The 24,944-nt window shown below is 31.9% G+C and overlaps 2 protein-coding genes across 5 annotated transcripts in view; both read left to right on the forward strand.

Moving 5' to 3' along the window:
- The window catches only part of LOC128394044 (pyrokinin-1 receptor-like), a 58,425-nt gene extending 46,355 nt beyond the window's left edge, over positions 1 to 12,070 (forward strand). For 2 of the 3 annotated variants that reach the window (XM_053354284.1, XM_053354283.1), the window contains exons 2-4: positions 64 to 790; positions 8,983 to 9,485; positions 11,380 to 12,070. In XM_053354284.1, the coding sequence (XP_053210259.1) occupies positions 82 to 790; positions 8,983 to 9,485; positions 11,380 to 11,640 (1,473 nt within the window). In that variant the 5' untranslated portion in view covers positions 64 to 81 and the 3' untranslated portion in view covers positions 11,641 to 12,070. Of the gene's footprint in view, positions 1 to 63; positions 791 to 8,982; positions 9,486 to 11,379 lie in introns of those variants that run through there. The other variant, XM_053354282.1, reaches the window with a different exon arrangement.
- Positions 12,071 to 17,349: 5,279 nt separating this feature from the next.
- On the forward strand, positions 17,350 to 24,856 carry LOC128394460 (uncharacterized membrane protein DDB_G0293934-like). Of its 2 annotated transcripts, none has more exons than XM_053354787.1 (5): positions 17,350 to 17,615; positions 17,806 to 18,014; positions 18,157 to 18,834; positions 20,259 to 20,578; positions 24,018 to 24,856. In XM_053354787.1, exons 1-5 carry the CDS (start codon positions 17,440 to 17,442, stop codon positions 24,237 to 24,239), a joined length of 1,605 nt encoding a protein of 534 aa, XP_053210762.1. In that variant the 5' UTR covers positions 17,350 to 17,439; the 3' UTR covers positions 24,240 to 24,856. The 2 variants fall into 2 exon arrangements, with proteins under 2 accessions (XP_053210762.1, XP_053210763.1); XM_053354788.1 differs by having other exon boundaries at positions 20,265 to 20,578.
- Positions 24,857 to 24,944: the final 88 nt, after the last annotated feature.

Genomic DNA, 24,944 nt, shown 5'->3' on the forward strand with positions numbered 1-24,944 from the left:
AGATGAACAATTAACTAGACTAATTAAAACTTAATTTGTTACTTTTTTTCTTATTACTATTAGGAAATTGAGTCAAAAGCGATGATTAAAATTCAAGATCATCCATGTGATGATGATGTTGATAATAATAATAACGATGGACACAATTACATGGTCACTGATTATGATTGTAAGAAATTGATTAGCTCTCAACAATTATCATCGTCATCATCATCAGCTGATTATAATCAATTGTCACCGAAATGTTCAGGTTGTGATCAGTTAATTGTTGATGATTATTATCTAGTTACAAACAATGGTTTCTGGCATTGTTCATGTTTATCATGTAACTTTTGTGGTATTCAACTGGAATCAACTTATTTCCATGAAAATGGTAACAATTACTGTAAATTTGATTATCAACAATTATTTCAATTCCATCGTTGTTCAAACTGTAATCAAACAATTGAACACAATCAACTAGTAATTAGTTTAATCACCAACAATCAACAACAACAACAACCACAACGATTATTGTTTCACCTTAATTGTTTCACTTGTTCAACTTGTGGTTACACTTTAACCAAAAATGATTATTATGGTTTAATCAATGGATCAATATATTGCTCACAACACTTTAATCAGCTAATTAAACCTAATCAAATATCATCAACATCAGCTGATCAGATAATAATACAATCTAATTACGATGGACAATCAAAGACTGACCAACATTCAAGTAAAACAATCAAGTACAAACGTAACAAAGAAATGAAATCAATTAATTATCAACAACAACAATCAACAAACGGTAATATTTAAAATCAATTTAATTACACTAAATCATATCATTTAAAACTAATCATGAATTGATGAGCAGCAATCAAAGTTTATCATGTTATCTAAATGATTGTATTATCATGAAAAGATTTTGAATGAAATTTATTTATTTTGTCAAATCAAAGTGACTTTTTCATATCTCTCCCTCTCCCTTTTACCTGTATCACCATAGCATGATGATGATAAGATGATGATAAGATGATGAACCAAGTGACTGAGCATAGTTGAAATAATCTCATGCTATCTCATGGTAGATGGAGCATCTCATGAACCATGAGAACTGTTAACTTGACAGAAATAGCATCAACTTATTTTTTGAATAAACCGCAAAAAACTTGACAATTTTTTGTCACAATTCAACTTATAACACTTGACCAGTTGACCAGTAGCTCTTGATGATAATCATGAGAAATTATCAATCAACTATCATTGGAAACTGTTGATATTTTTCAGCAAATATAAAATTTTTCCAATTCTTAAGTATTAATATTTATTCAATTTTCTCAGCATCATCATGATGAATGTTCATATTTTGTTCATGTAATACAAATATAATTAACATTAATCATTATCTTTTCTATTCTCGTTAATTATCATCAGTTAATCATCATATTGATCACAATTTTCAGGGAGAAAAAAAATTCTGATAGATTTTATTTTCTTTCTAAATATGAATGTTAATAACTTCATGATAAACATTATTATTACATGAGATCGAGTTGATTACTTATATGATGAAATGCTTTCTAATTTGACAGTTAATGAGTTACAGTTATGGTTAATTTAGTTGATAATTAATTAATAACTGGTTAACGGTTGAGTTGAATGTTAAAAACAAACAATTAATCATTTAATTCATCAGGCTGGTTGTAATTATACTTCATGGTGATCAACCTGACGAATATGAATCAGAACTTTAGATCAACCGAGTCAATCATTTGTTATTGCAATAACTTGATTGTTAATAATTGTTGATAATTAACACAGAATCAGTTTGAGTAGCAATTTAAATTTAATTTAGTTGTTGAGCTAAATATAAATTTATTGTTATTTTGTAATTTCTTTTGGAATATTTTTTTTTCTCAATTCAATCTCTTTCTGTCTCATGAAGATTCTTGAGCAAGATGAAAATGATGAATGAAGATAAAAGATGAGATATGATGATGAGGAAGAGGAAGAGGGTGGGTGACTATAAATACCCTTGGAATGGCATCTTCATGGAGGAGAGAGAGAGGATGAAATATTCAAGAAAAGAAAATAACTTTTCCTCTAATCTCAATGGTCAATACTAATTACAACCTCATCTTAACTGGACATTAAGGGTCAGCAAGATTCTCAATTAAGATGACCATGTAACGCAATTAGATTTAACAATTTGAAACAATTTAAACAAAAACGAAAAGGCAAAAGTTAAACTAAAGGTCAATTATTTGTTTGTCATCATGATGGACTTTCAATCAACTGATATCCTCATCATATTATGATACAAGAAGATGACAAAAGATGAGAGAGAGAGAGAGAGAGTAAGGAGATATGGGGGAAGAGCCATTTTCACAAGTTGAAAAGTAATTGACAAAGATGATAATGATGATGACGATGACGATGAAAAAGATAAAAGATGAGGATGAGGATGAAGATGTAAAAAGACAAAAATTCATCCATTTTACTCGTTGATGTTTCCTCTTTTTCTCTGTCTGCCTTCCTGTCTAACTATTCTGTCTATTTTTTTCTCCCTCTTTATCATCATCATCATCTTCTTCTCCTTCTTCTCATCATCATCTCTTTATCCTTAGTTTTTGTTTTTCTCTTTGTTTTTGTTATTTTCTCTTCTCATTTATCCCTAACCTATGCTAAGAACCTTTTGTAAGTCTCGATACAAAAGATACAACGTTTTTTTGATAATCTCCATAGAATGTAAAGGATTAAGAGTCTTTTTTGAGTGAGATGACATGAAAAGTGAAAGAACCTGAAACTGTCTATCTTCCTTGAAGATGATCGATCATCTTCATCTTTTTCGATCACCATTGTCTTTTGTCTTATTTTGCTTCTAAACACTGGTGGACATTATGGACAAATGTCGATAAGACAGAGAGAGGGAGAGAGAGAGAGGAAGGGAGAAGATGGCCAGTAGCAAAAAGAGAGTGGGGATGAAGATAAGGAGAAGGAGGTGAAGAAGGTGAAATGGGGACAAGAGAAAGATAAAGGATGATGATGGTGATGATGGAAAAGCAAGATGAGCAAAAGAATCGAGGAGAGAGAGAAACTCGAAAAAGACTAATATTTTTCGTAAACTTCTAATTCTAACCATTGTTATGATCTCCTCATCCTCATCGATGATTATTATTACCATTATTAATATTAATTGTTATGAGCTGGAATAGGTTTTGTCAGAGGTTTGGGTGAGGGTGGTAGTGGTGGTGGTAGGGTGGGAGTTACAAGAGTGGGAGTTAAGAGGATTATCTTGAATGATTTTCTATTGTATATTCATCAGTTGATTGTATCCAATTGTGATCAACACCAAATCCCACAAGATCCTCATCTTTTATATTATCATATTTCAATATTGATAATCTGAAAAGTGAACAATTTAACTAATGAAAAGTTATCATCGGTAAACAAAAAACCAACAGGAAAAAAAAAGAGAGACAAATTTCCAGGTAAAAGTTATACACAAAAATATAATTGATATTCATTGAAATACAAACTCATTTCTTCATCCTCATCACTAATCATCATCTTTTTAGCATCCTCATCAATTGATGCAGAAACCAAATGACAATCAAAAAACAACACGCTCAATGAACACACCAAACAATTTATTTAAATATCAGAGCTTAATTATTTTTTTCTGCTTAGCTCAAGATTTTTAAATGGCTCTCTCATCATCCTCATCATCCTCATCATCCTCATCATATCTCATCATCATCTGAATGTTATCCCAATGAAATGATAACAAAATGTTACCAAATAAAAACAAAGAGTAAAAATATCATAACAATTAACTAATATTTTTCTTCTGAAAATAAAACCAATTTAATTGTTACTATTTATTGTCTCTACTTCTTGACTGGTCACTCATTTGTCCAGCTGATTTTCATCTCGAAATAAATACAATTTCTGATGCTATCACATTTGATTTGATTGCAATTGATTTCTCATAAGATTGCTGCTAATCAATTTCTTCCTCTCATTTAATTGATGAAGATTAATGTTTCCTTCTGTTTATCATGATTAAAATAACATTATCAAGATTAAGAATATAACTATTAATTTCTCATGAAATTTCTTGTATCAGATAATCAGTTAATCATAATCGTACCTTCATCATGACGATCAATCAACATGATAACTGTTAAAAGAAAACTTTAAGTTTGAAATTACAAAAATTGTAAGAAAAACTTTCAAATGAAACTTTTACAATTTTAATCTAAATCAATGTTTATCTCAATGGATTTTGATTTTATCTAACTGATTGTAAAATCAAACATTGATATACAATCAATGATGATAAACATGAAGATGAGGATGAGGATGACGATGATGGTGGTGGTAAGAGTTGCAATGTTTGCTTTTCAAACGAAACGAAATGAAACTAAATCTTGGTTAATCCTTCCTAGGTGATCCTTTAATCCGATTACTTTGCAGATTTGGATAAAGAGCAAAAAAAGATGATGATGAAGATAAAAATGACAACGATGATGATGATGAAAACATGATACAAATAACAACAAGATAGAGGAAAAAGCATCTATTGCATCACACCTAAGAATAGAATACATCTTATAGAAAGTCACCAATAATCATCTTCCATTTATTCATCATCATCGTCATCGTCATCCCTTGAATGATGAATTATCATCAAGGATAATTTTTATCTAAATAAAGATTCTGATTCAGATTATGAGGGAATCGTTATTGGAAAAGTAAATGATGACCAATAGTGACCATGGTGGTGGTGATGATGATGATGAAAGTATTATTGATGATGAAGGAGAAAAGGTTTTGATAAAAGTCCAAAAGGTATTAAAAAGGCTGGAGAAGCGGAAGAGGAAGATGAGGATGAGGATGAGGATGAGGATAAAGGGGAAGGAGGAAAAATATGATAAAAGATGAAAAAAGGTGAACCTATAGAAAGATGAAAATGTTATGAAAAAGATAAATATGGTTGACATCATCATCATCATCATCTTTTTCTTCCATCATCTTTTCACTATCTTCATGTTCATGATGATGATGATGATGCTTCAAGCTCTGAATATCGAACAGAATGAGAAAAAGATGAAGAGAAAAAAAAATTTCTTTTTCTATTTCAACTCTCTAAGCTTCCACTTTCCATGTAATAGTAACAAGGGAAAAAAGATGATGAAGATGCTAATGTTAAGAAGCTGAAGATGATGCTGGTTGCTAAGTTACCTGCGGAAGATGAAAGATGAGAGAGCAAGTTACATGCTGTGTAAGCTCATGTTGTAGTTGTTGTTGTTACTGTTACTGGTTTCTGATAAATTGCCAGGATTAACTGTCTTCTTAATCCTCTTTTATATTTGAGGGATTTTCTAGTTGACTTGAGCATTCCATTCATTTTTTATCTCTCATCTTTATCATCATCCCAATCTTATATCATCTTCTTAACCTCCTCATCTTTTTCTTCTTCTTCCTCCTCCTCCTCCTTCATCTTCCACTTTCAAACTGTAACTCAACTCAAAAAAAAGGCCACCATTAAACTCATCTGATGCTTGACCCACTAATGGTCAAGCAAAAATTTTCTCATCCCTTTCACATACCTGATATTTTATCATTCTGATTGATTTTGTTTACTTATCATCCTCATCCTTATCATCATTTTCTGTATAGGATATTGTTATTATATCTTTTACATTGGCACGCTTACTTTTGGCTCTCACGATACTTTTTTATCATCATCTTCATCTTAACATCTTCATCTCTCTCTCTCTCTCTCTCTCTCTCTGAATTATTCAATGAGATGTAAAAACAAATTGTATTAATATAAACCTCACAATGTAAATAATCAACTGTTGATTGTAAATCAACCGGTTAATTTACTTGCTAATTTGGTGTAATAACAAATAATCAACTGTAGCAACTGATAGTTCATAATGATAACAGTTTACCAGTTGATTGTCACGCAATCAAATCAAATCAAATCAATAACAATTACATTTAAATAACTTATTTTTCGAACTCTCGAACTTTTCCCAAATTAATCGATTAATAAAAAAAAGCAAATCTACTTCTTTTTCATCTTAATTGTTAGCTAATTTTTCCGATTCAAGTTGTGTACAAACGACAAGATAAAACTTTCAATTACCATTGATAAGGATCAAATGATTGGTAACAATTAATGTTAATCAGTGTAATTTAGAAGGAGACTTGACATAACAACACAATAGAGTCTACAAGATAATATATTGTAGATAATATTCAACAAAAGGTTTAAGCTTAAGAATCAAATGGATTGTATAAGATGATGAAAGATGATCACTGATGATGATGAAGATGTAAAGGTTTATTATTATTCACTAGGATCATTAGGTTCCTATTACTTGATGAAGGATAAAGATCCATAGAAATTGAAACAAGCCACACAAAAGTCACATAGAGACACACGAGCCTGAGAGAGAGAGAGAGAGAGAGAGACATTCATATAGTAGAGACACACTCCACTCTGATCATCCACCCACTCTGTAGGTGAACAGATCATCTTCATCTTCTTTATCATCGAAATCATCATTAATACATTGATTGAGATGTTACCATTGAGCTATATAAAAACCTTTCGGTATTATCACAATTGTAGTCCAATGATTGTCTTCAATGAAAGATGATGATGATCAAGAATAAATATCCATCCCACCCACCCACCTACTCCACCTTTCTCTTCTTCATCACCCTGATCTTCATTCCTTCTCATGATTCTTTGCCCTCTCTCATTCATGGGAAAATAAGTATGTCACGTGTCACCAAAGAGAAGAAGAAGAAAAAAAAAGTTCTATCAAATTGAATAGAAAGAGAGAAGAAGATGAAGATAAAGATAAAGACGGAAGATGGAAGATGAAGGTTTGACACAGTCTCTCTCTCTCTCTCTCTCTCTCAACAAATATCATCCTCATCATCGCTCAGCATCACTTCCAAACTCGTGTTATCTCTTGTTCATTGTTTCCTTCTCATATTTACCTTGCTTTCTTTTCTCTTCCTTTCCTCATCTTTCCTCCATCATCATCATCATAACAATAACAATCTACACTTTATATTACCCACTGAGTAGGATGTTGTCTCTCCCTTTTCCCTTCATCACTGTAACAATACTTTATCCACTATTATTGTCCATTAAGATCCCAAATATACATCAGCACGTCCTCACGTTTCAAAGAGCATCACAAAAAATAACTTCTAACTGTACATTTACTTCATTACAATTCATTGAGATGCTTTTACTACCCAACCATTCACATGTACAGTGTGTGAAAGATTAGATTAACATTAAATTTACATTCTTTCAAGTAACAAAACACAATTACCATTATCATCCAATGTTATTAATACAGTTATTTATTAACTGATTAAATTGTCATCCTAATTTTTTGTTATCTGATTGTTTGGGTTACGGTTTTCACGATAAAAGTCAAGTTTCCGTTGAGTAAATATTGATATCAGTTTGATTATGATTATTTTGATTGATTAATTGGTAAACCATTAACACTTCAACTATCAATTAACCATAAAATGAGCATTATTATCAAGTTAATTAACCGATTAAATTGATTAAATTACGATGGATCAGGTTAACCCAAAATTGTAGCTACTTTTTGGTTTTTCTTGTTGATTTGAAATAATTCGTGTTAACAATTAGATTGTCACCTGATTATTTGACTTGATTGTTTGTTAATTGTTCTCTATCATATCATAATAATAATCATCAGTTAGAATAAGAACTTTTTTTTTCTTCTATTCTCTTGTTATCAGCATTTTTTTCCTTCTTCTTTTACCTTTTGTTTTTCTTTGTTTCTTCTTATATTCTGTTGACATACTCAGGTAGAGAAATTTTTTCCGCATCATTTTAACATCTTATTCTATTTTCTTCATTATCATCATCTTATTTTCTCTCTCTACCTCTCTCTCTCTCCTTTTGTGTTTACATTTTTAGAAAAAGAAGATAATAGAATAATAAAAAAAGGTCCTAACTTGACCAAGGGTCAGAATTTAAGACGTTGAAAGACCACCACAAGTCGCTATTGACCATTACTGTTGATTCTTGTTGATGAAAAAAAATACCAAAGGGGAACACACAGAAGAAAATGAAGATGATGATGATGATAAGGAAGATGATAATGAAGAAGGAGGAGAAAAAGAGCCTAAGGTGAAGGCGAGTAAAGGTAAGATACACACACTCTCAGTGTGAGAGTGGGTATTCACAGGAAGATGTATTCTATTTGAATTGAAGGCCCTCCTGTAGAGTGACAATCATTTCAGATCCGTTTACGAAATAAGAAGAGGCAAAAGTTTCTTTATTTCTGTTACTCTCTCCCTTGATTTTACCTGAATCTCGATAAAAATGGCTTCAAAAGATGTCGATAAGGTGATGATGATAATGGAAAGAAATTCGAAAATTTGTTTTCCTCAACTTTTGAATAAATTTTCTTTCTTTTTGGTCTAAAAAAAGCAAAAAAAGTAACAAACTATTAGATTAAAAAAAGAAGATGCTGGATAATAATAATACTCATTCACGAAGATGCTCTCGTGTTTACATTGTTACGTCAATTCACCTGAGATATTTTACCTGAGAGAGAAGAGGAAGAGAGAGAGAAACTTTTCTCATCTTCTCGCTCACTCACTTTGTTTGTATCGTGACTACGTTTCATTGAGATTTTGGGATTGGTTCTGATTGATAATTTTTGATGACTTCATGTTACCTGTAGTAAATGATGATTTCAGTTTTTACCTGTTGATAGGAAGAAATATAAATAACAGTAATGATAATATTGTGTAGAAATGATGATTTTGATGGTTGCTTGTTTTTTTTTACATGCAAGACGATCCTTGAAATTTGTTTACTTGAAATTTGATTCTGTTGCCATGATTCTTGACAGTTTATCCTGAAATTTATTGCCTCACCTGAATTAATATAAACTTTATTCATGATTACAGGTAACCAAATCAAGTCTCGATGTAGGAGTAAGAGGAGGATAAAAACAATAAAGACAACAACTGATGCAATTAAACCAAAGAGAAAGAGGAAAAGGATGAGGAAAATATTGTCAACCTCATTTTCACCAACCATCATGACCAGTGGTCAACATGATATTAATAGATCAGGAAATGGTTATGATGAACAACAAAAATCAGAAATTGATGAGCAACAATTATTAGTTTCATCAACAAGTATTGTTACTCATGTTAATCATCCAGATACATGTTTAGTTTTTGATGAGGATGAAAATGATGAGGATGAAGATGAAGATGGTGATGGAGATGAGGATGAAAATTTTGGACAAACAGTAGCAACTGGACACAGTAAACGTAAACGAACCTCATTCAAACATGATCAGCTGAAAATGATGAGAAATCATTTCAATATAAATCATAATCCCGATTCAAAGGAATTGGAAACTTTGTCAAAGGAGACAAACCTTTCCAAGCGAGTCCTTCAGGTAAGAAAACAGCTGACCCATTAATTTATATTCATCACTTATTGATATTGACCCAGTTTATTATTACATTAACTTGTCAGAAAAAAAAACAAAAGTCTCGGGTCAACAATTGACCTACACACTTACAAATATAAACCATATGAACAACAAAAACCTCAAGTACCAATGTGTCAATAACAATAAGTTGATATTATCACTTAATCATTATTGGCACTTTTACCTTTGGTACCAATGTTGATCTATGAAAACAAACAGCTTTTAACAAACAGATTCATATTTTGATAACAGTTATATTCAAATTGACATTTTATCATAATGTTTGTTGTTGTTGTTTGATGGTCATTTGGATATTTTCATGCGATCTGACCACAGGAGTGCCTGCGGTAGATGCTGATGGCTACTGTTTATGTGTCAATGTGCTGATAGATTATTATTAATAATATTTTGACTCGATTGTTGTTTCCGTTGTTGTTTTTTTTGGAGCTCATACCGTGCGAAGTGTGTTGGTAGCCTTTTGGTACTTGTGTTGTTTCATCGTTTGAGAAACACTCACACTTGGTGCCAAAGTATTAAAGGTTTATTAGGATAGTTAACAGTTTACTTAGATAAATGGTCAACGTGTGAGTGGTCAGTATATGAAGTGGTGAAAGGGTAGGAAAGGTAAATTTAACGTCCAAACTTTTCTGGAAACTTGACAAAGTTTATTTTCGGACATTTCTCAATATGAGTCTTTTCAAGTCTTAGTAAACAATGATGATGATGATGATGATGAGGATGATGATATTGACAATCTTTCATCTTGTTTTATCTTCTCTCTCTCTTTCCTTTTCTCTTACGATGTTGTCTTGTCCAGTTGAACAATTTATCTTACTCTCTTTCTCTCTCTATCTTGGTAACCTACGATTTCTGTTCAAGGTTAAGGGTCAAACCTTTTCACTCTCAACCTCTATTAGAACATACCAGTCACGGTCATTTACTTTGTATATGTGCCCAGCTTAGGGTCAACACTAACATAACAAACAAAAGGACTGGACAATGCACCCCTGTGTCCAGTGTGGCGAGTGTGTGTTTGTGTGTTGACGAAAAGGAAACAAGAAAAAAAGTAAAGATAAAGATAAAGATAAATAGGAATGACGATGATGATGATGATGATGATTATGTTAAGCGAACCCTTTCCCTTAAGCACCTTTCCTCCGCTCAACCCACCCCATGACCTCCTCCCAATGTCACTCTTTTACCCTCAATTTAACCCATGGAGTTGATTGATTCTCATCTTGAAAAGGTTTCGACTTTTTCGTCTTCCGAATTTCCTGTCACCTTATATAACCTTACCTTTCTCTTTCTATTTGACTTTTTACCCTTCATCATCATCATCACCATCATCTTTATCTTCATCATCAATACTATTATCATCTTCTTCATCCTAATCATCCTAATCATCTTTGTTCTCTTCTTCTTCTTTTCTTTCATCCCCATTCAAACACATCCCAACGATTGAAACGTTAACCTTAACATTTATATTTCCATAGATTTTCAAAAGGTAAAATAATAAAGATGACAAACTAAGAAAACAAAAGGAAGATGTTACTCATCATCATCATCATCATCTAGAAGATGAAAAATCTACCAGAATATATTTTGTAAACAGATAAATGGCTTTATTAGCCTTCGTTAACTTCGTTGGCGTAAAAAAGACAATAGATTTTTTTTGTTTTTCTTTACCTGTTTTTCCTTGTATTGAGGATTGAATATGTTGCTACTTAATCGAGTAAACAATTGAAAACATTTATCTTAATCTCTTAATCTTTATCCTAATCTTAATCTTCATTTTCAACTTTACCTCTCTTTGCTTTTAAATCATCATAATCTAATTGTAACGATTTCATTTTCACAGGTTTGGTTTCAAAATGCTAGAGCCAAATGGCGTAAGATTATCAAGACAAACACAACAACTAGAGATGATTTTAAATTGTTGGAATCTTCAATTGATCTTGAAGATAATCATGTTGATCAATCTGGTAATTGTGATGATAATCAATCTCATCTTGTTCATCATTCTCATCCTACTCATCATCATCACTCTCAAATTCAAATACCTCATCCATCTTGTTTGTCATTTACGGATCAATATCATCGCAATACTGTTACAATTTAAGCAAAACAGAAAAATCAAATTCACAATTAAATATACAAAATATCACATCAACTCTTGTGAATCTTATTAATTGTAAATACATTTAAATCTTATAATCATATTGTTAACAATTATAATTGTTTATCGAAATAAAATTAAATCTAAATATTAAACTGGAAATGTTTCATTGAGTTAAATTGTCTCAAATGTTTACGAGAAGCAACAATCAACTCGAAAGTTACAATTAGTCTTAAATTGTTACAAAAGAAAAAACAATTTCAATTTAATACAATTTGAATGATTGATGTTGAGAGAGCGAGAAAAAAGTTCCAACATGATAAATCTTCCTTTCGTATTCAGTTAATGAGAAGATCAAGTCAAACAATTAACCTTTACTTTAAGTTGATTGTTGGTGATTTAGTCTCATTTCAATAAGCCAAGGAGAGAGAGAGAGAGACTTAGAACGGAAGATGATGATGACGATGATGAGAAGAGGAAGATAAGTCAGACAGACTGACTAACTTGATGTCATGTAACATTTGCAGAAAACCACAGGAACCAATGGGAAACATGATCCATGAAACATTAACGGTTCTTGGTGAGAAAAACCTAAAAATGACCTCAAACTTTTTCTCTTACTTTTGGTTGAACACCTTTAGCGTAAAAGTTAAATCGATACTCTGACAAGGTATCATCTTCCCATAGGAATTGGATGCATTTCAAAAGTAACAATTTCGTCTTGAAAATTAATCACATCATCAGTGTTAATCTAATCTATCCTAATCTATCCTATTATTACATTTACTTTGACGTAACAAACAAAAAACAAGTGATGTTACCGAAAAATCTTGATTAAAACCTTATTATTATGGTCCAAATCAATTAACCGATCATAAATAACCCTTTTCTTTTTGTTGTTGTCGATAAATAACCTGATTAGGTTTTGACCGTTAATCTAATCATCACCAGATTAAGTTTTAGAAAACTTTTAATCATCTTTGACCCCCTTTTAAACTTTTCCCTTTCTCCCTTTGTTTTCATTTTAAGTCTTGACACCAAACCAGTTGATTGGAATCAGAATCACAACCTAACCCAACCCAATCTAACCTACTAGTATCTATCGAGATAATCAAATTTGAAAACAATTCTTATTATGATTAGAATTGCTGTTTTATTATGAATTTATATTCTTGGTGTCACTCTGTCAATATCAAAATAATTAATATGAAAAAACAATTCTTCAAAATGAGTGACATCAACACGAGACAAAAAACAACAATCAACATGAAACAAGTTGAATATTGTTGATGTGTTTCAATGAAGATGAAACTTTATAAAGATGCTAAAGATGATGATTACAGTAGCTAAAAAAGAGATGATGTTGATGATAATAAAGAAAGAAAGAAAGAAAGAAAAAGTAAAAAAGAAAACAAGAAGAGATTATTTTGATGACCTTTATTTAGGTTCTCAAGGAAGTCTCAGTGACATGGAAAATGATGTTATCAAGAGGTTTACCCAAGTCAAGAGAGATGAAGATGAAGATGAAGATGAGAGGGAGAAAGTCAAGGGGAGAGATTATTATAATTGTAATACACTGAACTGTGTTCGAGCCAAATTAAACTTGCCTCTTTTTTTTTCTTCTACCGGAAAGATGCTAGGAGAGAAGAACAAAAAGAAAAGGAAGAGAAATACATCAAACGGAAATCAAGATGATGAAAAGAATATATAAAAAAAATGTTCTCTTCTTTTTCCTTTTCCTATGGAAATAATACATTCAAGTGCAATTCATTTGCAAATTAATCGGTTAGTTGACAAAAATGTTTTCGAAGTCGAAATGGACATTGGTCAATAAAATATGAGCATCGTATTCATTTGGGTGCTGATTGTAACTGCATCTCAATGATTGGAATATTTTTCTTGAATTTCCAGGAAGACGAACAACAATTAACCTGATCAACAATCAGTTCTAATGATGATAAGTGGCCTCATAATATTACGAAATTACTAATTGTCACATTATCAATTTACTCGGTAAGTTGGCTCACCTTCACCTTCATCTGCCCTCTCTCTCTTTGTTAAATGACTGTAACACTGATAAAAAGTTAGTAAAATGATTAGCATAATCTTATCATGATGGAAAAACTTGAATGAATTAAGTCTCTTTGTTTTAAGATGTTGGTGTTAATACTACTCATTTACATCCTCTCAATTATGAGTTACTCTAAGCTACAATCATCTTCATCATCACACTTAAGGATGAGACAAAACAATAACTTCATTGGTTAACAAGGTAACAATTGACTTACAGTTTGCAAAAGATGAAAAAAAAACTTTTCTGTTGATATCATGAAGATGATTGAAGAGATTCATCATCATCTCTCTTTCTCTCTCCTATCACGACACTTTCACTTTAAAAAATGCCAGAGAGAGAGAGAGAGAGAGAGAGAGAGAGAGAGAGAGAGATCAATTTCCATGCAAAAAATCATGATGAGAAAAGTTTCCAACTTGAATTTAGAATTTTTTTTCGAAACATTTTTTTGCTCTCTAACTGTTGTTGTTTCTTCACGATTCTGATTTCTTGTTAGCACAAAGATGTAAAAAAAATGATATCTTTTTATGCATATAAATACCTAAGAGTTTTGAGTCTCTCATCTTCCTCATCTTCCTCATCTTCCTCATCATCATCTACATTTGAATCCACTGAAAGAGGAAAATATTACATTCCTGTTTTTCATGGTTTTGTGAAGGTGAGTTTAATATTTGATGATGTGACATTGACTGAGAATAGAAAAGCCAAAGACTTTAGTTGACAATGTTGACAGTTGAGGTTTGAAAGTAAGCAAGAGAAAAAAACACAAGATGAAGATGATGATGATTAGATAGACATAAGGAAAAGAGATGCTGATGATGATGATGATGATGATGATAAAGATTGAGAAAGAAAAAAGCGAAGAAGAGAAAGAAAGTGAAAGACAAAGATAAATTTTCTTTCCGTTTCAATTGCAAACTGATTTAACTTTCAACTGATTTTTGGTTAATCATCATTTAGATTTGCAGCCATTTGCATTATTTGTTAAACACTATTGCAATTAAGCTAATCAATTGTAATCATTTTGCAATATCTATTGCAAACAATTGATTATATTGTATTTTTATTGTTTACTCATCTATGGGCTTTATTATCATTCGTATCTTTTTAACTCTTTTTTTTCAGTTCTTATCATTTGGATTGCTCACTTTTTGCATTTTCTTTTATCTTTTTCTCCTCTTTCGGTCTCATCTTCATCTCACTTGAAGTGAATCTTTCATCAGCCAAGTCTCTTTCCCTTCTCATCATCATCTTCCTAGTTTTCTACACTTTCTCTCTCTTTTCAAGATTATCTTTTGAAAATCTTAAGCATCCTGACATTTTCATCAATTTTATCCATCACCAGACTCACTTAGACTCCTGACTAGCAAATGGTGTTATCATTTGATGTGAAGTGTCAATAACTTTGAGAGAGAGAGAGAGAGAGAGAGACAAACAAAACAAACAAGAGGGTGGGTTGGATTGAGTGAGTGGGTGGAGAGGGAAAAAGTTCAGAAATAGTTCAGATCGCAACAGTTTTTTTGCATGTACCTTAATGCAATCGAACTGAACTTTCTCATTGAAACAATTTCTTATTTACCATGAGCATCATGAGAGTTGATAGTTTAGTTTTCAGTATCGAGAAGACTAATCGTTTATCGTCATTTATCATCTTTAGTTGAAAGATATTCTCACGGTCTTTTTGTCTCTGCTAAAGACTATTGATCAATATAATTTCTCTGTTGTTTATCAATTGAACACATGATAAAATCGATTCTCTTTCTTTTCTTTCTCTATTTGATTATCTTATTGTTTCAGTTTAATATCAACATTAAATTACCAAATCATCGGCCCAAGATCCCAGGGATACATGAGATCAGATAAAAAAACTCCTACAGAAAGATATTCAATATGAATATAAAATAAACTCTGGAAAAGTAAGATAAACATGATAAGAATCAGGAAGAAAAAAAAAGATATCAGATAACAAATTTGAAAAGAAGAGAAAAAAAAACTTTTGGAATTTTTTTCTCTATCGTTTTCCATCTCGTCGATTTTACAATGACTCTTGATTCTGATTTCAATTGTAAACTGAATGTTCAAAAAATGCTCAGTTCATCACCTTCACTACACCCACTTAATCATTCATCGTCATCATCATCATCATCACCATCATCTACTTTAGTGAGATGTTTGGAGAAGAAAAAATTGAGTTGACAAAATTATCTCGAACATTGAATGTTATCGATAGAGAGAGAGAGAGAGAGAACGTGATTTTGAACAGTTTTTGAAAAATTCGAGCGACAATTCGAGTACTAAGTTCGTGCTCGAAACAATCAACACCTAATCAAGATTCAATTCCCAAGTTGATGAAATTGTTCATCACCATTTCCACCACCACCACCATCATCATCATCTTGACATAATCAATAATAAACATTGAACAATTAATCAATAAAGTTGATAATCAAAATGATGAAATTATTACGATAACAATTATTAATCCATTGATTGTCAAACATTTAAAAAGTTAATCCACTGAGATCAATGGTTATCAGTGAATCAATCAAGTTAAAAGTAAACAATTAACAGACCAGTAGACAATAAAAAATGAATTGAGATGATCAATTAAAATCAAGTCAATTGTTATTATGTAAACATCTAAATGACAATTGTTACTATTGATGATTAGTTGATTGTTGAAAATGAACATCATGAATAGAGAGTAGTTAAAAAGAGGTTGAACCAACAGTTAACCCAAACAATTAACTATTAACTGTAATGATAATACCAAAAACAAACACTAATGTTTATGTTTGTTTATGTTTAGATTTGTAATTGATACTTTAATTGTTTATCTAACTGTCAATGTCAATGGTAAATTGTCAACAATCAGATCAATTGCAATCGTTGACTTTTCTTACTATTAATACAAATACTTGTGTCGTAATCAAATTGATTGTGTAGTTTAACTTTTTTTTAATCTTCTCAATTAATTTTCACCAATTCATCAATCGTGATGTTGATAATGATGATGATGAATTTTAATCATCATCATCAAATATCATCTCTCACTTTTGGTAAATAAACATTGATGAGAAACTCAATCATCATCATATTTATAAATCATCATAACTTTTGATGATTATCATGATTCTTGAAATGAAATTTACAAGTTCAGGTCATCATGTTTATCGCCCTCGCAATTATAATTGTATATCTTCATTGAACATGATACTGAATCCATTCAATCAACAGGAAGAGTCAATCTTTTCAGTCCAAATCAATTGATCATTTTCCGGTCATCATACATATCGATTCACCAATAAACTATCACAACAATGATGCTTTAGTTTCACCATGTAACCTCAGAATACTAGTAAAGAAACAAGAATTCATCATGAAATATGAAGAAGAAGAAGAAGAAAAAAAGTTCTAACTGATTGAATTTCGGTTCTCGATTTTTGTAAAAACATGTTGACCGTTTCTTAAGTAAATTCAGTTGAACTCAACTGAACATCATGATGATCGTTTTGTTGTTGTTGTTGTCAGAGAAAGATGAAGATGAGAATGATGATGTAAAAGTGGATAAACTCCACCTTCTAATACTGACTAACCAGTCTGATTGGTTGTATGAGAAACAGAAATACAGGCGTGAACCAAAATTTTGACGCATTCGTAGTTGAATCACAATCTACTCACAATGTTGATCATCTACTCATTGAGTCTACAGTCCTTTAACCATTGACATCATGAAGATGGTTTCTTGTGCAGGTTGTGATCAGCCCATCACAGACCGTTACCTGGACAAAATCCTTGACCGTTCGTGGCACACCTATTGTGTCAAGTGTTTTGATTGTGATGTCCAACTAACTGGTAAATGTTTTTCTCGTGACGACAAATTATATTGTAAACAAGACTTTTTCAAGTAAGTTTAGTGTCTCTTGTTATTGTTTTGTCAACTTTTTCTCTCAAAAAAAAAGTTTCGTCATCCTCATCATTTGGATATCCACATATGAGAACATGTTTATTTCCATCAACATTATCATCTTTATGCTCATCATCATTTTAATCTTTCTCTTTCTCTTTCTGTGTCTTTTTCTCTTAAATCACCTTAGGCGATTTGGTAAAAAATGTGCTGGATGTTCAGAAGGAATATCACCTGAGGATTACGTCCGTTGGGCTTTAAGTGAAGTTTATCATGTCCGATGTTTTACTTGTGTCGATTGTCACAAAGAACTGTCCACTGGTGACGAACTGTACATTCTGGACGATTATCGACTTCTCTGTAAACGAGATTATCTTGCGACAAGTCCTCAAAATCGAGGTAAGATTAACGATTACCTTTTTTCTGTTCACTTTCATATTCAACGATTTTCTCATCATGTGAGTTGTTTTTTAAATGAGAAAATCAATTGATCAACCAAATCAAAGATAAATAATCACTTTTCTTTAATCTCTAAATTTAGATCATCTAAATAATAATAACAACAACAACAATCTTAATCTAACTAATCTCAATGATCACCGAGGACCATCATCATTATCATCAGCATCACCAGTCTCATCATTATCATCACCTTCATCTTCATCACTTTCAATCAATTATCACCATCAACACCAACAACAACAACATCCTCATCTTCATCCCCTTGTACCTCATCATTTATCTCACAACGATAATCATCATCATCATCAACATCATCATCCACACCAACAACCACTTCACCTTTTACAACAGAATCTTTTAAATTCAACTAATCCAATCTCAACAATTTCTAATCATCTTCATCACCTTAATCACCATCTTCTTGGCGGTAATAACATCAAATCTGAGTCTCTATTCAATACAACAATTAACCATAAATTATCAGCTGAACCCGTTGTTCAGGTGAGACAAACAACCAGGGGAAGACCTCGTCGGAAATTAAAAAAGGAACCACTTGAGTGCAATAATAATAACAACAACACCAATAGTAATAATGTTAATAGTGATAATTTATCACATTCAATTGAAAATCAACATCAACCACCACCCACCTCTCACCTACTCCATCCACATCCATCAACCTCATCAACAAACTCATCATCAACCTCATCTTCCCATAATGATAACAATGTTTTTCATGACCATCATGATATCCACGGTGAGTTAATTGATTCCAAAAGAAACGTTCTAACAATTTAACTTAAACACCTTAACAATCAATCAATCAACCTTAACCTTACCTTGTGGTGTATCCAGTATATCAGAGTATTTATCTTGTTATTACCGAAAAAAACAAAACTCATGTTATTAATCACCTAATCATCAGCTGTGGCTCATTAATAGTCAACAAGTATTTCATCATTTGAAATGTTATTATTTTGACGATCAATTGATTGATCATCATCATCATTTTCATAATCATCTTCATCGTCATCATCAAACATGATAATGTGAACAAATCTATCATCTAGTTGAAGATAAAGTCATTTCTTTAGCTTTCTCTAATAACCTCATGTAGTTGACAATCATTTAGGGTTATTTAAATTACTACTAATTGATAATTCTGACAATTAATTAGAGATCATATAATTACATCATTTATTTTTCTCTCTCGCTTTCATTTGAAACCAAACTCTCTCTCTCTCTCTCTCCTCTCTATCATGTGTCTCAATTGTGTTTTTAATGAACTCTAATCGTTTAGATTATCACTTTCCTCGTCCCACTCCCACAACTAACTACCAGCCACTCTCACCCTCTTCCCATATCATATGGAAACCACAGGGCTAATGTTTCAAAAAGCCCATGATCGCCTTGTTGACCTCCTCCTCGGGTTAATAATATGAACAAAGACATTTTTTGAACAAATGACAGTCTCGAACAAAAAAGATGAAACATGAAAAACTAATAGTAAACGCCTGTTGATAAAAGACAAAAAAATCAGCACGGCTTCATCTTCATCTTAATCATCATCATCATCTTTCATCTCTCTCTCTCTTTTCCCTCTTTTGTTTTCCTCTTCTCTGTCCCTCAAGGGATAAATGTCCCTTGAGTGAACACGTCAATGGGTTTCCCTCTCTCCTTCAACCTCCTACCAATCTCTATCTCTATCTTTCTCTCTCTCTCTCTCTCTGCTCTTACACACTCTCACTCTCACTCTCTTTTCCCTCCCTCCTTATAATCCAACGACACACGCAGCAACTTATAAGGCTCATCTCATCGGAATAACAACAATCTACACCCCGTGTTATTTATTTCCGATTCCAATTTATCTTATCCTCTCTATCAGTTTATCATCTATCCTTTCCACCCACCACTCCTCTTACAACCACAAAAAAAACCTCCACCGACAATTATTCATCTAATTTAGACAATCAAAATTTTCTATCACATTCAGAGAGTTTCAATTTCAGTTTATCTCGCTTCGTCTATTTCTTATATTAATATATTTCCATGCTCATCTTATCATCCTCATCTTGCTCTTCCAACTTGAAAGAAGAGAAAAAACAAATTACAATTTTCTTCATCATATTAATTAGTCATTTTATTTTATCTTTCTATTACTTTTCCTTTCCCTTTTTGAAGGTTTAGGTTGTCCAATTGATTCTTTACCAGGTAATTTACATGAATCTCGTTTAGGATTAAATAAAAGTCCATCTTCTTGCCCTTTAACTGGACTCAATGGACAATCAACAAACGGTAATCACGGCGGAGGCAGCGGCATATCCAATGGCGGTGGCAGTTCCAATGGCTCAAGTAGCAGTAAAAGTAAACGTGTTCGCACCTCCTTTAAACATGCACAATTAAAAACAATGAAATCTTATTTTTCAATCAATCAAAATCCTGATGCAAAAGATTTAAAAGGATTAGCAGCAAAAACTGGACTTTCCAAGAGGGTTTTACAGGTAAGATAAGATTATCTCATCTTTTCATCATCCAAGAAAACTATATGATCCTTTTTCATGTCAATATATCATGTAAATCAGTGAAAATCAGAACTTTAATCAATCTGGAAAACATTTCACTTTAGAGGCGATTAACTAACTTCGAGTTAAGTTTTTTGTTCATATTGACTGTTTTCTAAGCCATTTGACCTCAATGTTTAGGCTAATTTAGATGGACAGTTATAATCTTGATGATAAAAGATGATTATATAAGAGGGGTGGTGGTTGTGGAAGATAAAACTTATGATTATATTTCATGTTGATTAGAAAGAGGAAGAGAGGGAGAGGATGATGTTGTCCTCTTCGAGCAGGTGAATACAATGTAAAACTGTCCTTTCATTATAATCGTTGAAACTTTTATTTTCCTTTGAACGGATGACCTGAGAAAATGGCCTTAGGGAGATGATTTCTTCTTCTTCTTAAAGTTTATCCTTCTCATCATTATCCTCATCATCATCAACTGGACATCATCAGCTTCACAGGCATCTGGATGAAGAAACATCTTGTTTGAATTGACAAAGTTTTTTGTTCGAAACAAAAAAAAGTAACAAAATGTTTCTCATCTTTTCTTAGCATCTCTCACACTCTCTCTCAACGTTTTCTCATCATCATCATCATCATCATCATTACGTGCTTAGTGTTAGCGTGCTAGTAAAACAAAACGCGTGCTGAGCTTGTAGCACATAGGAAGTTGACTGAATATCATTTTGTTTTTTTATTACCTTTGTAACTTTGATTGATAGTAACAAACTTTTACAACTACAATTTGAATATCAAGCTCAGTGTCTAACTGATCAAAGTTAATTACTAAAAAGCACAATCACCAAACCAAATAGCTCTCACCTTGTAAACTGTGGTTACAAATAAACAATTAACTATTACATCAGTTGATTAATCAAACATTTAAACTCTAATATTATCATTTGAATCATTTGATTTACTTGATCTTCATTGTAATATTTGCAGATAAACTATTACCGTCGCTACTACCGCTTGAATGATTTAGTGAGGACTTCGGACTGGTCAATTTAGACTATGAGGTGAAACTTAGAGTCAGATTGTGCTGGAAAGAGGTTCAAACTTGATCATTTAGAGGAAGTAAAAGTCGTAACAAGGTTTCCGTAGGTGAAGGATCATAAACAAAACCCCAACGATATTGTATCTTGTTGTTTATCTCTCTTCGTAGATCTTATTTACAGGACTATAAGAGAAGCATAGATTAACTTTGATAGCAGTAAAGTTTTATCAAATCCCCTTTAATCCACGCTTGCATGGTTATACATTCATGTGGAAAAGCATGAGTGCTAGGTTATCCAAAGATAGCCACAAATATCTGTAGACGAAACTTGACATTCAGTACAATCTACATAACTTACATTTCCATGAAACTTTTACATTGGAGAAACAAAATATTGATTATGATTAAATCACTGGATTAACTAAATTAGATTTAGGAAAACAATTACTCAAGTGTATAGGTTGTCATGTTGTCTCTATATTATCATCAATTGATTCATAAAATTGATATTAAATTGTTGATTATTTGATTATTTGATTGTGATTGTAGAGTTGAAATTGTGATTCCTTTTTTATTATTTGCCTTTAAATTCAATTGTAAATGTAATGCTGAGAAACTCATGTTACATGAAATTGAATTTCATCTCATGGTAGAGGTAAAATTCATGCGTATTCATGATAACTTGTAACATGATTAACGACCTATAACTTTTTCCATGATGAACTCAATTGTGAACCTTTATCATGATTACATTGAATGTTGAACTTTTCCTTTGCAAAATCTATCATCAGATTATCATGAGAAGAAAAAAGTTTTCAATGTTAATCCTTTTCATATGTAAATTAAGTTATCATAAAGATTAACATAACCCCCGTGATATTATCAATATGAGCACTTGAATTTACTTATCAACAGTTAATTGTTATTTTAACACAATCAACAAACTTACAGTCAACTTATTGTTATGATAATTAATCGCTGGTTAAATTGCAATTAGTATCTAATGTAAACATAAAGTGTGTCCATTTAATAATAATCGTTAACTACTATTAGTTTGGAGATAATAAATCTTATCATTGTGTCGGCTGATCCCTCGGATCATCCAGATCCTTGTAAGATATTGAAATGATGATAATGAGAAGAGGATAAAGATGATGAGGGAGACCATAGTTTGGTTGATGTAAATAAGATGAAGATTATGATGATAGCTTTTTGTTTGGAGCGAAAGAAAAAAGGATAAACATTAGTGAAAGTTATTATTTGGAATAATGTTGGAGAAAAAAATATGAACAAAGTCAACAAAGATGGCGACAGTCTGGCACCATGAAGATGATGAAGATGATGGAGAGAGAGAGAGAGAGAGATGATGTTAACAGATGATGCAGAAATAGTAGCTGATGATGATGAGGAAGATTTTGGTCAAACAGTAGTGAGGATCATGACGTTGTAATACATATGCTTTTTGATACTCATGTTTGTTTTTGCTGTGATCAGGATAAGGATAAAGAAGATGAAGATGATGAATGGGTGGAGAAGGAGGATAAGGATGAGGATGAGGATGAAGAGGGAAGATAAGAAGTTTTTTTCGAGAAAAAAACATGAATTTTTGCTTCGTTCCTGTTAGAAAGATAAGATGAAAACCATATTACCACTGACATGGGGAAAAGTACAAAACAAACACGAAAATGTAACATGCGAGAGAGAGAGAGAGAGAGAGAGAGAGATCATCTTTTATCTTCTTCTGAACTTCATCACCAGATATTTTCGCTAGTAAACATTTTCGGCGGGAAATTTTGCTTTTCCATCATCACTTTGTCTGAATAAATTTGAACATCATCGTCTTGTTTTTTCTGTATCATCCTCATGATCATGACGACAGAAGATGATCATTTTTTTCAGCAATTTTATCATCCTCATCACTTTGATTAATCTCCTCCCCGACAGTTTTAATTTGATTAAGCAAATATCAACTTTACTAATATTGTTTTTGTTACTTTTGTATATAAGCTGATCCTAATAATCAGCCCACTGTCAATCAAGATAATATTATAAATAACCATTCCCTGAAAATCCTTGGCCCAACCCCCATATTTCTTGTTATCTTCATCATTATCATCATTATTATTATTTTCCTTCATCCTAATCATCTTCATCCCAAAAACAAGCAGAAAAAAAAACTTTCAAAGTTACTTTTTTTCTCTTGTTTTCTTTTCGTCATCTCCAATATTTCGTATATAAGATTATATATTCAGAACTTTATTTCTTTTGTAATTTCAATCAAATTTTTCCTTTCTTCATCTTTGCACATGGATTTTGATCTAATTTCCTGTATGTATTTTTTTCTCCCTCTCCCTCTCTCCCTTTTTCTCTCTCTTCTTATAGGTTTGGTTTCAAAATGCTCGAGCCAAATGGAGGAAAACCTCAGCAAACACCAAGAAAGATTCATCCTCAGAAACGGCAATCGTTGACACTTCATCTCAACATCATCACCATCATGAGTCATCCGAATCGTTCAGCATCGACTATTATTGCAAGGAACCATTTGAATCAACAGGTGATTGTGATGACACCCTAATTCACAATCTTCACTCTTGTGAGAGTTAAAAGATGAGGATCTCGATGAAAATGATGAGGATGCACCCAGAACATCAAAAGTGAATGGAAAGACGTCATATAGTGAGAAAAAGATGTGTTTACAAGTGATGGATAACATAAAAAAAAGAACGATAATGAAGATGATTAAAGAACAGTTGAAGAGAAAAAGATATGCAATATTTTGTCTTTTCCATTTTTTTTTCTTCTTCTTCTCATCTTCTAATTAATCAACCATTGACATCTCACTGAAATTGGGTGCCCAAGGGACTCACGTTTGAGAAACTGAGAGAGAGAGCCTGATGATAACGAACTGTTTATGGGCTCGGCAAGTGGCGAAAAGGCAGATGATAAAGGATGAGAATCATCATCATCATCATCATCATCTCATCTACTTCATGTTGTAACTTTCTCGTTATCTTCCTACTATCATCTTCTCAATCATCATCTAATCTGAAAAGATGATCTTGTTAGTCCATTGGGTGAAAGTGAGGATTAAGCAAGAAAATTGCTATAAATAAATTCTCGCAGTGAATCAAATAAACGATAGTTTGATTGATTATTGGTGAAACACTTCCAAGGTCCTAACGAAAACCGACCAATATAAATAAATACATTTCTCATCATCATCATTATCATCCTCATCTTATTTGGCTCAGAAAATAACTTTACAATATTATTATTATTTATGCTGAGTGATTATCTTAAAATCATTTC

Source organism: Panonychus citri, unplaced genomic scaffold, assembly GCF_014898815.1.
Source record: "Panonychus citri isolate SS breed McGregor unplaced genomic scaffold, ASM1489881v1 Contig00139, whole genome shotgun sequence".
In the NCBI taxonomy this organism is placed as follows: domain Eukaryota; kingdom Metazoa; phylum Arthropoda; class Arachnida; order Trombidiformes; family Tetranychidae; genus Panonychus; species Panonychus citri.

Excerpts from the sequence above, each read along its gene's own strand:
- LOC128394460 (XM_053354787.1), top strand. The coding sequence starts at position 17,440 with ATGAAGATGGTTTCTTGTGCAGGTTGTGATCAGCCCATCACAGACCGT. Across the intron at positions 17,616-17,805 it reads TGTAAACAAGACTTTTTCAA|GCGATTTGGTAAAAAATGTG; the intron begins GTAAGTTTAGTG and ends AAATCACCTTAG. Across the intron at positions 18,015-18,156 it reads GACAAGTCCTCAAAATCGAG|ATCATCTAAATAATAATAAC; the intron begins GTAAGATTAACG and ends CTCTAAATTTAG.